Genomic DNA, 15045 nt, shown 5'->3' with positions numbered 1-15045 from the left:
AAAAAATATATGCCGATCAGCGTCGTTTCTTGCCAGAGGGTATCTTTCAAAAAAAAATTAAAAATAATGAAGTGAAAGACCGAAATTGACTGGTTTATTCTGAAACTAAAAGGTCTGTATATTGCGGACCCATGTTTAGCATTCGGTCCATTGGAGTATAAGACTCAGTTCGAGAACGGAGATTTAATGACTGGAAAAATGCAGAACACCGAGTAGCTCAGCATGAAAACTCTACAAACTCTGAAAATTTTAAAACTCTAATTTCTTCCCACCATATACATACTTAAATACACGCATTATGAAAATGATTTTTTAGTTACTACTGATAAAGATTTCGCAGCTATAATTTATGCTGTTATTTATTTTAGACCCTACATAAATAATTAACATAAAGGGAAAGAATTTTCCCAACGTCACCAAACATGGCTTTTAAAATTGCAGGGTATAACTACGAAATCGATAGTGATGATGAAGAAACGAACTTAGAATGTCCGCTCCAATGAACAGCAAAAATCACTTTGGCTGAGAGACTCCCCTTTTGATGAAGCCCATGACAAACGAATTAACGATTACGATTTGAGGCATGCACCTGGAATGTCCGGCTCCTTAATTGGAATGGTGCCGCTGCCCAGCTGGATGATGTCCTCGTTAGAGTGTAGGCTGACATCACCGCCATACCAGAAATGCGCTGGACGGGAGTGAGGCGAGTAGGTCCTTGCGGCATTTACCACAGTGGCCATATAAAGGACTACAAGTTAGGTGTGGGATTCGTGATGGAAGAGAGACTCTGTCGCCGAGTACTGTCATTCACTCCGGTGGACGCCTGGCCACAATACGCATCAAAGTTCTTCAACATATCACTGATTTGCACCCTCGCGGAAGAGATGGATGATGTGACACAAAATGCGGTAAGGAACCGATGCATCAGCATTTTTGTAGAATATGGTCGAACGAAAGCATGCCCAACTATTGGAATTTAATTGTGATCTGCCCAATTTACAAAAAAAGACCCCACAATTTGCGCCAACTTCCGTGGGATAAGCCTCCTTAGTATCGCGTGTAAAGTTCTGTCAACAAACTGATAGGACCTTATCAGTGTGTCTTTAAACCTGGCAATCAACAACCGACCATATATTCACCATGCGCAAATCTTCGAAAAAACCCGTGAAAGGAGTATCGACATCGATGACAACATTTGAGGTGTCGACGTTACGAGTTTTCGAGTGAAAGATTCTACGGATGATTTATGGTCCTTTGCGCATTGGCCACGATGAATATCGCATTCGATAGAACGATGAGCTGTACGAGCGGCTTCGCTGGCTAGGTCATGTCATCCGAATGGACGAAAACACTCCAGCTCTGAAAGTATTCAACGAGGAAGACCTCCACTCCGTTGGAGCCACCAATTGGAGAAGCACCTGGTTTCGCTTGGAGTCTCCAATTGGCGCTACCTTGCGAAAAGAAGAAATTCGGCTATAACCACGTAAGCGATTTTCTTGCAACAGCAAAGTGAAATTCATAAAATGTACAAAAAGAGCAACAGAAATTATACTAGGAGAAGAACTACACAAACAAATTACATTACATCACTGTACTGAATCAATGCATAGTACCATTAATAAAACATAAACACATTAAAAGATAAATTATTTTACCCTAAATTCAGAGAACTCATTTAACTATAAATAATTGCGACAAATGCAAATGAATTAAGTATGTTAGGAAGCCGATAAAGCCGGAGTTTAAACTAATAGAGACATATACAGATAAAAATTAAACAAATATATTATTTAGACATTTTTCATTTTCAAAAGGAGTCATTTGTCAACGTTATTGACAAACTAACAAAATTTGCAACAGCGTGCAATATAGCTGATAGTAATTGGAGAGCAAAGAAGCCCATCATAATTGAACATTTCACGTAACTCGGAAAACCAAAAAAATTATTATGGATAACGAGCTTAGGGCGGAACAATTGATACAGTTCTTAAATAAAGAAGTAGTGGTACATTTAACAAAACCAAATTCGAAAAGTAGTAAAAGAGAACTGATGAATTAGTAGGAAAATCTTACAACTGGCTGTCTGAGTTAATGGATAATCACAACAGGTAAGAAATTTTGAGCTGTTTAAAAATTTAACAAAAGAATAATCATTGTTTAGGCCAGTGCCTAATTTCTTTTTACCAACCCTAGCGGGAGTTTTTAACATTTTTCAAAATGTAAAAATTGAAATAAATAAGCAATTCAATGATAACATAAACTTACTTAAAAATACAATAGGAGAAGATAAAGGAAAAATTAAGAAACTTATAATAGCCGTGCTTTATTTGGCCATCATTAGCTAATAGCTAAATCATGGACAAACAAAACGTACTTGGCTTATTTCATATGTTCGCTTAAAAATTAATTGTGTTGGCAATGCGAACAAGAACTATCTGTTGATATTCAATTTATATAGTTTGAAATTTTAAATTTGTGAACGGAATATTAATACACTATACAATATATACATATTGTATTATTCATTTGAGGTCTAGAATACAAAAAACTTGTTCATATTTGTCTTAATTTTAACTGAATACTCATACAAAAATCTGTAAATTTTGTTTGTTTACATTTTCATCTGTCGCTTTGCCAACTACTTTTTTTTGGAAAAAACTTTGCTATTGTAATTAAAAAAAGTGATAAACTGGCAATGCCTCTAGTTCAATATACAAGCTTATGATAGCTTGGAACAAGCCAACATAATTATGTTGGCTAAGTCTGCCATACAAAATAAGCTTAAATTGCTGGTCAAATAAAACACGCTTAATGACAATTAGCAAACAAAATGAAGATATTATAAATACTCGTAAACTCTTGTATAATGATATGATGAATAAATTAAAATAAATAGAAGGTAAAATTAATGATATACAAACTAACATAGTATCAGATATTGTAAATATAATTTAATTTATCAAGCAATTTTCACAAAGGAAGAAATTAAGTTTTTCAACACAATTTTTTATAAATTAGCATTATCCAAAATAGGAGTGTTATCCTATAAAAATTCTAAAAAATTATATAGCAACAGATTTTAAACTTATAATTCTAGTGCCAAATGAAAAAACAACTAAAGGTATATATGGAAATCGAACTAGTTGAAACAATTGACAATAAAAATTACAAATATGAAACAGAAACGATATTAAAAGATTTAGATTTAAGTCCGAGTTGTATTTTTTAAAACAATTGTGAATTAAAATTTAATATTATAAAAAAACTTAACATTTTTTAAGATGATAAGAGAAAAACAAGTAAGAGAGGGCTAAGTTCGGGTACAATCGAACATTAAATACCTTAAGATGTAAAACGTCAATCAGATATTCTGAAACTTAGCAATTTTATATACATATATGTACATATACTCAATATAACTCATACACTGGCCGACATATTCAGCATAAGGTGTGTTAGAAAAACGAAAATCAATAAATGTGATTTATTAGAGTTGAGACAGTACCGGCCCGATATTATCTATTAATTATTATCATGTCACATACCAAAAAATGTTCCCTGGATTTCATTAACCCTCTCATGCCCGAATTAAAATGGGCGGAGCTAAAAATCTTTTTAGGACAGATATACATATGTATGTTAGTCTTAACTCGAGTATTAAGTGATAAAAATTTCAAAGTCCTTAGTGTCCTGGTTCGTTAGTTACAGGATGTTGCCTATAGGCAACAACACTTTTACAATATTATTGTAAACAATCTAAACACTTTTCCATTGACTTATTTTTATTCTTAATAACTATCTTACCTTTATTTATTTATGTTGTTCTCTTGGTTTTACAATAAAACAGCTATTTTAATTTTTCAAACACTTTTTTAAACGCCTACTCAATGATCCCTTGAATAGCTTACAATAGAACAATTCACTGTAAGCTTACACAATACACCAGACTATATAATGCAAAAAACCGCGCGTCGAAAAAATTTAAATAACGGGACTTAGAATCATATATGTACAATGTTACCTATAGGCAACATCGGGCATTAGGGGGTTAAAGTACCTTTCATACAATCTCAAATCATGTAGAGTAAAGTCAGTCGGACGTTCGAATATCCTGATATACTGTAAGTTATGGGGCTAGGTCAAATAATCGCCCAATTATATCTATATTAAGCACAAAGCACACTGTTTTGAGTAAAAAATTCTCTGTAATTCTCATAGATATAACTCAAATATTGTGGAATATACTTATATGCTGTATAAAGTCATCCAGAAGTTGCAAAATCTTTATATTACGTATATGGGAGCTCAGAGAAGTATTGACCCGATTTCACCCATTTTTGATACATAGAGTTACTATTATCAGGAAAGTATTCTCTCTGAGTTTACACCGATATTTTCGGTCATGTAAGGTTCTCTCTTACCACCTCGAGGATAAGACTTATTGCTTTTAGTAGTTTTTAGCAGTACCGTTATATGGGAACTGGTTATTATTTCATTTTTAAACTGTCGGTAGGAACTTTTATAGTTTTATGCTGGGCGAATTCGGTTATTGTAACTTTGGTGGATTAGGAGATATGCACATGAAGGCGAGGCTACACTCACGAGGCCACACTCACTTTTTCAAAAAATTTTGCCTACAGAGTCCCTTACTATTTTGATCCCTTTACAGTCGCCCGGATTTCTGCTTTTATCGTCATCCTGATCATTTATATATATGTATATAACCCTTTATCTTCTTCGCTTTGTTTTAGGTGACACGCACAAGCGTTAGGTGCACAAACCTTTTATACTCTGTAGCAACATGTTGTTTCTGAAAGTAAAATGACTAATCAGCCATTTAACCCTTTGGGCGGAAGTTAGTTTCTCCCATTATCCCCTCTGAATACGTCATTGGCCATGTGTGTATAGATTAGAGAATTTGGTTTGGCTTCGTTCTATAGATCCTGCAGCTTACACAAATGTAGATGGTGTCTTGCAAGCTTACCTAATTCCGTAAGTTGGAAGCGATGTTTATTTTAACAAATTTCATTTTGTTGCTGAACTTTAATAATGTTGTAATTAATTCTGATACATTGTTGCTATGTTAAGATAAACATTTTTTGTGATAACTTATATACCAGTTAGTGAAGTGGAATTTCTATAAAATAATAAGCTGAAAATTGCAAAATTATAAATGACTAAAATCGAGTCATATATTTCCTTATTCACATGGTATACAGTACGTAATTATACTTTAAAGTCACTGGTTATTATCAAATAACAAAATGATGATTGACATCTATTTTCAAAATCTTTTGTGTAAATCAAAATTAACGAAGACCAATTCCGAATACACCTAATCTTAATTATGTAAGCACTTACTGGTTGCTAATATATATGCACGTTCATTCATCTCCTCTTTTCAGGTAATGTGGGTCAGACGAACAACAGAAAAGGTCTCCTTACTAACTGTTGGCAATATAACGTATAGCGGAGACCCAAGAATTCGCGTCAAGTTTCAGTATCCAAACAATTGGCGGCTGCTCATTAATCCTACACAAAGAGAGGATGCCGGCGTTTATATGTGTCAAGTGTCCACGCATCCACCGCGAGTCTTCACAACAAATCTAACCATATTAGGTAAGTACACCCGCCCACACTTACAACCCCTCTTACGAGAAAACAGCTGTAACTAAATATTCTTCGGAAATGCTAGCAATGCCAAACCAATTGCACAGTACTACAAAAGTCAAAGTTATGGGTGTGTATTGTTTGCGTGTTTACTTATACTTACATACAAGTGAGAGCTTAATCCACACCTTTGTATCCATTATATGCCCCGTTTGCTTTACATACATACAGTTTTTTGTTTGGTTTCCGTCGTTTTTATACACTTGAAACATTTTTCTACAGCTCCTTTGGAAAAAGTTTTTTTCACGTATGAATCTGTGTTTATACTCCTTGTGGCAAAATATCATTATTTTCTTAAGGGGTTTGTATCCCTTATTTCGTCCAAGAATGGCATTAAGCTTTTCAAAATAAGCTTTACGAGTATATCGAGATTCGTACTTCTTGGACAAGGCAAGTAGATTCTTGAATTTATATACCTCGGGTTTCGAAGCGTACAATAAAATTTGTAAGGCTAGAAAAGTTCTGCTTTATATAAATTAAAAGTTCTAAAAATTTCATCTTCAATATTTCATCAACGTATTGCCTTTAAAAATACGGGTGTCATAACTGTTAACAGTAGAAAATAGTGTTTGCACAAACTCCGCCATGCGAAAGAAAAGTGAAATGCATCATCATCATCATCATCTTAGGATACATAACTTGAGAAGCATTGACAGCAGTCAGCATAAGTACATTTGTATATGATACTTCATCCACAACAATAAGTAGGACTTTGATATACTGAATACCTGATAGTAAAAAATATATGTGTCAACTGAATTAAAGAAAATCGATTCTGTATAAACAAAATAAGGATTTTTCTTTTTATTTATGTTCTCAAGGGATTTAATCCCAAAAATTGTCGAAATAGGAATACAACTTTTGCCCCTAAATGTATTTCTCTGATTTGTCGGGTTACTCTCAAACTTAGCCGTTCCTTACATGTTTTTTATTTGTTTGTTAATTGAGAAATGCATACATAAATGTACATAGAGTACATATAGTATATATTTATATGTGTTAGATATACACATGTTATACTATATGTATATACATTTATGTATGCATTTCTCAATTATATTATATATACATATATACTTAGATATATGTGTTTACAATGACTCCATTAACTGTGCATTAGCAGCACAAAACCTCAGTGGGGTAATTATTTCATTAGTCATCTCTATCTTGTAAAGCTGTAAAGTTTCATACTGATAATCACATACCATTATTATTATCTTATAGTAGGTGCGCAACTAAGTTCTCGCTTCTTTTTTAAAGATATTTCAATTTTTCAGAAGGTTACAAATGAATTATTCGAAGCATTGCCCATCGCTTGTCACAACTTTTTCCCATCTTTCTGGAAAAGCTCGAATACCATTACGGAAAAGCTGACGAATCAAACAATTTTTCGATGCCATCATTTGAGTGGAACTGCTTCTAAGCCAGAGCAGGAGCCAGCGAAGGGAACAAATAATAATCGGACGGTGTAATATCTAGGGAATATAGAGGGTGGTGTAGGACTTCCCATATAAGTGTTTCCAGGTCGGTTTTAACGGAACGGTTTGGAAAGTGAGGCCAAGCGATAACATGCAGCAGAATGACTTCTTCGTGCCGTTTCTGGTATTGAGGACATAAGGAACCCCAGTTCCTTGATTCTCTGAATCATTCCCAACGCATGTTGTCGCTTTGAAATGGCTTGACTCCCAATGCTGATACAAGCTCTTCTTACGTTTGACACGATTTCTCATCGGACACCATCTCCAATTAATCGTCTTCGAAGGTTATTAGCCTTTGAAGCAACGAAACCAAAAACTTGGGGTAGCACTTCCGTAAACTTTTTGGTGTTCTCGATGTGCTTCCGCCTCGATATCTTTGACTAAAAGGAAAAAACAAACACCTACCGCAAATTTTGGCAAAAAGTCGCACATATTTGCACAACCAAACGTACATATATGACACATAAACCAAATCACTAATGAGGAAACGCAGTTTCTTTTTCATATGTCCAGGTTAAGTTTATCATGTTTTGGTTATATCAACATCGGTCACCACTAACTTCTGGAACCTAACAGTGAGAACTTGGTTGCGCATCAATATGTTATGACCGTAACCAACATATATTTATTGTATTTTAGTCTTTATTTGACATGGTGACTATTTAACATGTATTTACTTACTTCTTCAGTTTTAAAAATCATGCTGACTTTAATAAAATCTTTCAGAACCTCCCTTACGTTTAATAGATGAACAGGAACGAGAAGTAAGTGACCGGTATTACAAAGCCGGGAGCACCATCGACCTTTACTGCCAAGTATCGCGAAGTTTTCTAATAAAGGAGAATATAAAAATTGCAAAATCTTTACAACCATTCGAGCAAAATCAAACAAAAGGAACCCCAAATAAAAGTCAAATAGGAGCCAATCGCTTGGGTTCCGGATACAATGAGTTAGTATCGACGAGCAATCACAGTAATGCCAAGATTTCGGGCCTCGCTTTGGAAAAACAATTTAGTAACATGATTTTTTGGACGAAAGATGATGAAATATTACCATTTATCGCTATTAAACGATCAAGGTAAAATTAAAATTTATTTGGCCAAATAATCTAGTAAATAAGGCTTAACTTTGAAATAAGCAAAGATTTCAATATTTAATAGAAAGTATAGACAAATATTCTTTATTAGTCACCTTGTAGTTAAGGGAACATACTCCATTCACTTATCTACCAATAACTAATATATTTATATACATATGATCATATTGAGAATAGTATTCAAAATATTATTAGGTATGTTGGAACTAGGGAAAGATTATACTATATTCCCCCATTTTCCGGAAGATGCAACATAAGTGAAAGTGAAAGATTTTTAAAAAATTTAGGAACAACTTTCCCATTGCTCTGTTTTGGCACTAAAATCATTACAACAAAGAAAGTTAAATTAAAATAAACAATCTATGGATTTGTTAGCTTTATCCTAACTTGATTTTAAAACGGGATCGTTGACGTTGACGTCTTTTGCCTATTCCAAAACACGGCAAAGTATATTAGATCAAATGGTTATTATAAGTATTTGCGAGATAACTCGTCGTAAGGTATATAGAATATTAAGAGAACTTATATAAAATATTGTTTTGCTATATTTATACCGCTCATCATTCTCTTAATTTCAGCACCTCGGAAAAATGGCTTATTAGTCGAGTTTCCATACCAGATGCCAAGCTTATTGATAGTGGAAACTATTCATGTTCTATTGGTAAGGTCTTCACTGCAATAGTTCAGGTTCAAGTGCTGACAGGTAATGAAATTTTCCGTAAAACTCTGTAATTTATGTATCTTTAGCCGTTAGTAGGAATGGCAATTTAGTTTCCGTAATGTTTAGTTTGGATTGGTTTTAAAATTTTTGTATTCTATATGGTTTTTTAATTTAATTTGATATACAAATTAGTCTCATTTAAAAACTCTTCATTGAAATCTTTATTATTTTTTACAGAATTTAGTAGAACTGTCTTCTGTCCAATATTTAAAGTTGCAAAATTATGCAAAACTATATCAGCAAATTATAAAGCTTATTTTATCCATAAAATTTTACATAATTTAAATTATGTAGGTTGAGATATTGGTAGCCACAAATTATCCCACTTAGACAGCTACTTAGAAACGTCAGTTCGCTGTGTTCAAAACACTGTCACTTTTCAACAAAGCACCTTCAGGTTGAATAAATTAGTTGAAGCGACTAATATCAACTCCAGACGATTTGCCTAGTTCGTACAACCAAGTTGCTTCTAAAAAAACATGGAGAGTGGCAAATATACCGCTTGAGACTTAATACTGTTAGAATCTCACACTAATAAACCTCTTACGTTACACTTTGTTCTAGAAAAATATCACTGTTCACAGGTGTTTATTGTTAATAAGAGCTTACTGAGTTCACTTAATACCCTCAGAGCTAACACAAGGCCCTGTGAACCAATAAAAAATGCATAATTCCAGCAAAGCACCGACCCATTATGATTAGATTATGCCCTCTGTTGTGAGCTCAATTACAGGTGGTTACCAGTTTCCAGTGATTCCGCTATGACCAAGCACCCAAACCAGCCTGCAAACAAATACTTTACGAAATCAGATCAAAAAATTATTTGTGGAACAGGCAAATTCGATTTTCATACCGAATCACTTTTCGTTACGAGTATTTTTACTTTTGTACTTGAAATATTTTCCTCACAACTTAAGTTTTCAAGGTCGGTGTCAATCGTAACTTCATAACTACTACTCCAACCATTTTCAAATTTGGTTCACTTTACATAATACGAGGTAACTCAGGAGACACAGCAGTACAGTAATCGAACCGCTACTTTCAAAACCACAAATTAAACAAGTAAGTGCATCCAAACTCTATACTCTAACAACTTGCAAGAATCAAAGCCAGGGAAATTAAGTACAACGTAAAATTTTAACCAGAGGATCGGATCTAAGCAGTTAACGAAAATCATTATACAAAGTATATGTTGGGAGTTGGGATAGTATTAACCCGATTTTATCTATTAACTATTATCATTCCACATGCCTAAAAAATGTTCCCTGGGTTTCATTAAGGTGCCTTACATACAATCACCGATCTTATAGAGCAGAGTCAGCCGAATGTTAGAACATTCTGGTAATATTTATTTAGGGGAGTAGGTCAAGTCTTGCCCAATTTTAGGGACAAAGATATACTGTTATGAGTAAAACAAGCTTTCTCATTATTAGCCGATATATCCAGTATACAGTCACCTGAAAGTTCGTAAGTTTTTAAATTAGGTATATATGGAGGCTCATTGGGAGGTATTGACCCGATTCGACCCATTTGCTTTTGTCAGGAAAGGAATCTGTCTGGATTTCAATTGTATACATGAGCGGTATTTGCGATCAAAAGTCAATTATAGATACCGATCATATTTCGGTTTCATTCATTTTCACACTGTCAGTAGGAATTCGTATAATATTGTTGACCAAATTTAGTTGTTGTCATTTTAGTAGTTTAGGAGATATGTACATCAAACTAATTAGAGGGCGAGGACATGCTCACTTTTTCTAAACTTTTTTTGCCTACAGGTGACACTTGCTACTGCGATCCTCTGTGCTAAATTACAGTTTTATATATTAACTTAGTGGTTAGATATGGCACATTATTGGTTTCTGGTTAATGGCGTTTTGTGGGGTTGGCAGTGGTCCCATCTACGAACTCGTAATTTTTTTTTGTTCTAAGGAACACACATACCAAGTTGCATAAAGATATCTCAATTACTACTCAAGTTACAGCTTGCACGGACGGACGGATGTACAGACAGACAGTGTCCAGGATTTTAACTTTTCTCGTCGTCCTGCTCATTTATATAAAGGGTGGCCATATAAAATTTTAAATTTAAAAAGTCAATAAAAAAAACGGCTTGATATTTTTCAAAGGTCTAACATTTATTTAAAAGGTTATGTAAGAAATTATGGAAAACAATTTCGGACAAATGACCACCACGGCTGAGTTTACAGTATGTTATCCGATCCACCCAATTTTGGAGTACTTTCTCGATGGTTTCAGGCCTTATGGCAGCTACAGCAGCTTGAATCTCATACTTTAGATCTTGAATTGTTTTTGGATGATTGGCGTAACATTTATCTTCAGCAGCTCCCCACAGAAAATAGTCGAACGGAGTTAAATCGCAGCTTCTGGGAGGCCAATTCACATCACCTGTTTTGCTGATTATACGATTTTCGAAGATAGGGCGTAAAAGATTGAGTGTAGCGATTGCTGTATGGCACGTAGCGCCGTCCTACTGTTGTCCACGATGATTCCACCAGACCAAAATCCGCACCATACAGTGATTCGTGCTGGGTACATTGGCTTCTCGACGATTACGTGGGGGTTTTCTGTGCCCAAAATGCGACAATTCTGCTTGTTAACGTAACCATCGAGGTGGAAATGAGCCTCGTCCGAAAAGATGATTTTTCGGTAAAATTGACCATCCTCGGTCAAACGATCTTCTGCCCAATCTGCGAACTGTAGACGGCTCGGGTGGTCAAGTGGCTTCAGCTGTTGCACCAATTGAACTTTATATGGCTTCATAGCGAGGTCTTTTTTCAAAATTCGTCGCAAAGTTGTTCGCGGAATGTTTAATTCTTGCGATCGACGGCGAGTTGAGGTGGATGGATTCTCACTAACATTTTCAGCCACAGTCGCAATATTTTCGGTTGAACGCGCGGGAAATGAACGTTGACGTTTTGGTTTATCCACCAACGAGCCAGTTTCACGCACACGCTTGACAAATTGTTGCACAAATTGAACTGATGGCACTTTTTGTCTGTCCATTTTTTTGCCAAATTTCTCACAGTTTGTGTTGAAGACTCACCTCTTTGGAAAAAAGTTTTCAATATTTCCCAGTTTTCTTCTAGTGAATAGCGACCCATTTCGTAAATTTTAAACTTTTTACTGAATAACTGATACTTTCCGAATGGTATTTGACGTTTCCAATGTCGAAATATAGATAATTCAAATTTATAACGTTAGGTGGCCCACCCTGTATGTACAACCCTATATTTATCTCGCTTAGTTTTAGGTGATACATACCACCATTAGGTGAACAAACCTATTATACTCTGTAGGAACAGGTTGCAGGAAAATAACAATAAGAAATAGACACATATTTTTAATTCTTTGTGTGCTTTCCACTTGTTCTAATTATGACTTGTAAGCGACGCGGCATTGAATTGAGAAGATTTTCTGTTACTTCCGGTAAAGTCTTTTGCCATTTTTGCATGTCCTTCTGTTGATTGCCCCTTTTTCTAATTTGTATGTCCAGGTGCTCCTCTATATGATCGTTGAGGTTGAACACCGTAGATGCGGGGTGATCCAATTGGTTCTCTTATAAATAGATGTAACTAGTATTGCAGTGAAAAAAATGGAAAATTGGAAAATCGTTCCAAATCTGGTAAACTTAATCCATCAAATTGTTTTGAGACAAGATCTAAGAAAATCATCCCGAAAGTGATTAAAATTAGCAGAACATATTTCGATAGCATCAGGTGAGGCAGTAAATGCTATCACAATCCATCGGGCACCATTCGAACGGTCTTTTCAGTTTCCTGTTCATAACGTTTTTTGTTGTAAGAATTTTGGTTTTGTTTTTCCATAAACTTGAAGCGTAAATACTATTTTAAAGAACTATAAATTCATACACATATCATTTACAGACACTTAAACAAAACAATTTAATATTTATTTTTAACTTATTAGTTATTTATAATTTATATTTTGCGCACTCAAAATATTTAGTATAATTCATATGTGTTTATATATAATATTTTGAAAATTTATTAAGAAGTGAAGTCTTAATCAACACTTCAATATTTAACTATTTGAATTTTTATATTTTTAGGGGAGTTGCCAGCTGCCGTACAGCATAACGCCGCTCCGAAATTATTGCGCTCAGTGACCGCCCTTTCAAATTGGCTATGCTGTATATTATTATTGTTGCCTTCAATATTACTTCGCGAAACAAATCGCCTTCCTCTTGAAATGGCTTAAAAAGCACATATTAACTTGCACTCACGTATACACATATGTACATATGTAGATATGCAGATATATAGGTTGAATTGTTTCAAGATGCGTTAAAATTTATTATAATACAACTTAGATACGATTTTTAATATCTTTCGACTTGCGATAACTTTATACATATAGTACATACATATTTGTTGTTAAGTAAATAAAATTTGTTAATGTGTACATGGATATGATTAAACGATTAAATACAAGTCTTAACTGAATCAAAATAATGGAAATGTAAATGGCTGTTAGCTCCTTTTGAATGCAACCAATCTAAGGCCAAAATAAATATAATAAGCCTTTGTCAGCACATACTCACGGTAATTGTACATATATTTGTTCATATGAAAGCGCATTTATGCAAAGTAATTTAGTAATATTTTGAAATTTATTTAGTAATCTAAGCTACATACATGCATATATGAATTGTACGAATACAAATGTATCTATTTACATATAAGAAGTAATCTTTATGGTAAGAGATTGTACAATATTATAATAAAACCGTCGCACAGTAATTCGCATCCATAAATTAGACTTTGAAGTCAAAAAGGTTTAACCACATTGAAGTGCAATATATTGATGAAATATGCTTCAATTTATTGCATTTTCCTCGGTTTTTTGTGGGACGAATTACTCTTCGTCGAAAAAATGAAAAATGAATAAAAACTATCTATAACAATGAATTTTCGTACGAAATTTACATGCTTAACTACATACAAACATGGTAGGCTTGCTTTTCCAATAATAATGGGTAAAAATGGACCTATATACAGAAAAAATAATAATCCTAATTTTTACCGTTCGATCGGTATGTGTAGGCATGCGGTTTACTCGTGTATGGGTTGGTTCGCGTACCGATCCATGTTCGCGAAAATATTTGATTTTTTACGATCGGTGCGCGAACATGTGTGTCGTTTTTTTTTTTTTGTTTTCATTAGCTCGCTGTTTGCGGCCCTAGCTTCGTATGGCGTTGTCTGCGCACAAAATCTCATTTCTCTCATGTCGCCGAACAGTGAAAAATTGCGGACGTGTTAAGAGGAGAGCCTGCTTTAGAGGCTTCAAAAAATCGATTTCTTGAGGATTTTTTTGGGAGGAAGAGAAATAATTGATTCAAGCGAAATTTCTAGGCTTTATAGTTATATATTTGAACATCTTTCACAAATTTTTTTTTATACGAAATCTATGATATTCTGCCTTTGGGAAGCAATTGCCCGATGCGTATCGCATGTGCATTTTTCGGACTGCGGGCAGGATGCAGGTCGCAATTTCTTTCGGAAACAAAAAATTCAAAGAGATTAATATTTTGTAATAATTTATCTTCTTGGTAAACTAAAAAATTGAAAAAAAAAGAGTGTAAAATTTTAGATTTTTTTTTTAATTTAAAAAGGTGGTTTTTTACCAAAAAAAATTGTACTTTATGTTGTTTAAAAATATGTTCAAACTTGACTTTTCTTAATTTTTTTAGTTTAAATGGAAGATAATTTATGCCAATGATAATAACTTTGCCTTAATTCCATACGACGTTTAGTTTTTTTTCTATCCTGCCCGCCAATTAAGAATAATCGTAAAAATAAAAAACCGAGAAATCGAGCTTCAAAGTTTTCGCTTTTTGCCCAAGCGTTCATATGTATATGTATCTGTTAGACGCTCGGTCACTATTTTCTTTTTAGCTTCGACAATATATTCCAATCTATAACTTTGGGGAAATATTATTAGATGATTTTTAAAGAGATTTAAGCAAAAAAAAAAAATCGATTGTTTAAAGCTTCTAAAGCAGGCTACCCCCTTAATAAAGATTTCGTATCAGAATT

General features: G+C 34.1%; 1 protein-coding gene across 14 annotated transcripts in view; it reads left to right on the top strand.

Annotated features, from left to right (window-relative positions):
* The window catches only part of LOC105223371 (uncharacterized), a 52933-nt gene extending 38798 nt beyond the window's left edge, over positions 1-14135 (top strand). For all 14 annotated transcript variants that reach the window (XM_049454822.1, XM_049454821.1, XM_049454815.1 and 11 more), the window contains exons 5-8: positions 5406-5619; positions 7875-8226; positions 8823-8947; positions 13059-14135. In XM_049454822.1, coding sequence (XP_049310779.1) covers positions 5406-5619; positions 7875-8226; positions 8823-8947; positions 13059-13207 — 840 coding nt within the window. In that variant the 3' untranslated portion in view covers positions 13208-14135. The remainder of the gene's footprint in view (positions 1-5405; positions 5620-7874; positions 8227-8822; positions 8948-13058) is intronic.
* Positions 14136-15045: the final 910 nt, after the last annotated feature.

The sequence above is a fragment of the Bactrocera dorsalis genome, chromosome 4 (genome assembly GCF_023373825.1).
Source record: "Bactrocera dorsalis isolate Fly_Bdor chromosome 4, ASM2337382v1, whole genome shotgun sequence".
In the NCBI taxonomy this organism is placed as follows: domain Eukaryota; kingdom Metazoa; phylum Arthropoda; class Insecta; order Diptera; family Tephritidae; genus Bactrocera; species Bactrocera dorsalis.
Note: the sequence above shows the minus strand (reverse complement) of the source record. Positions and strands in the feature narration are given on the sequence as shown.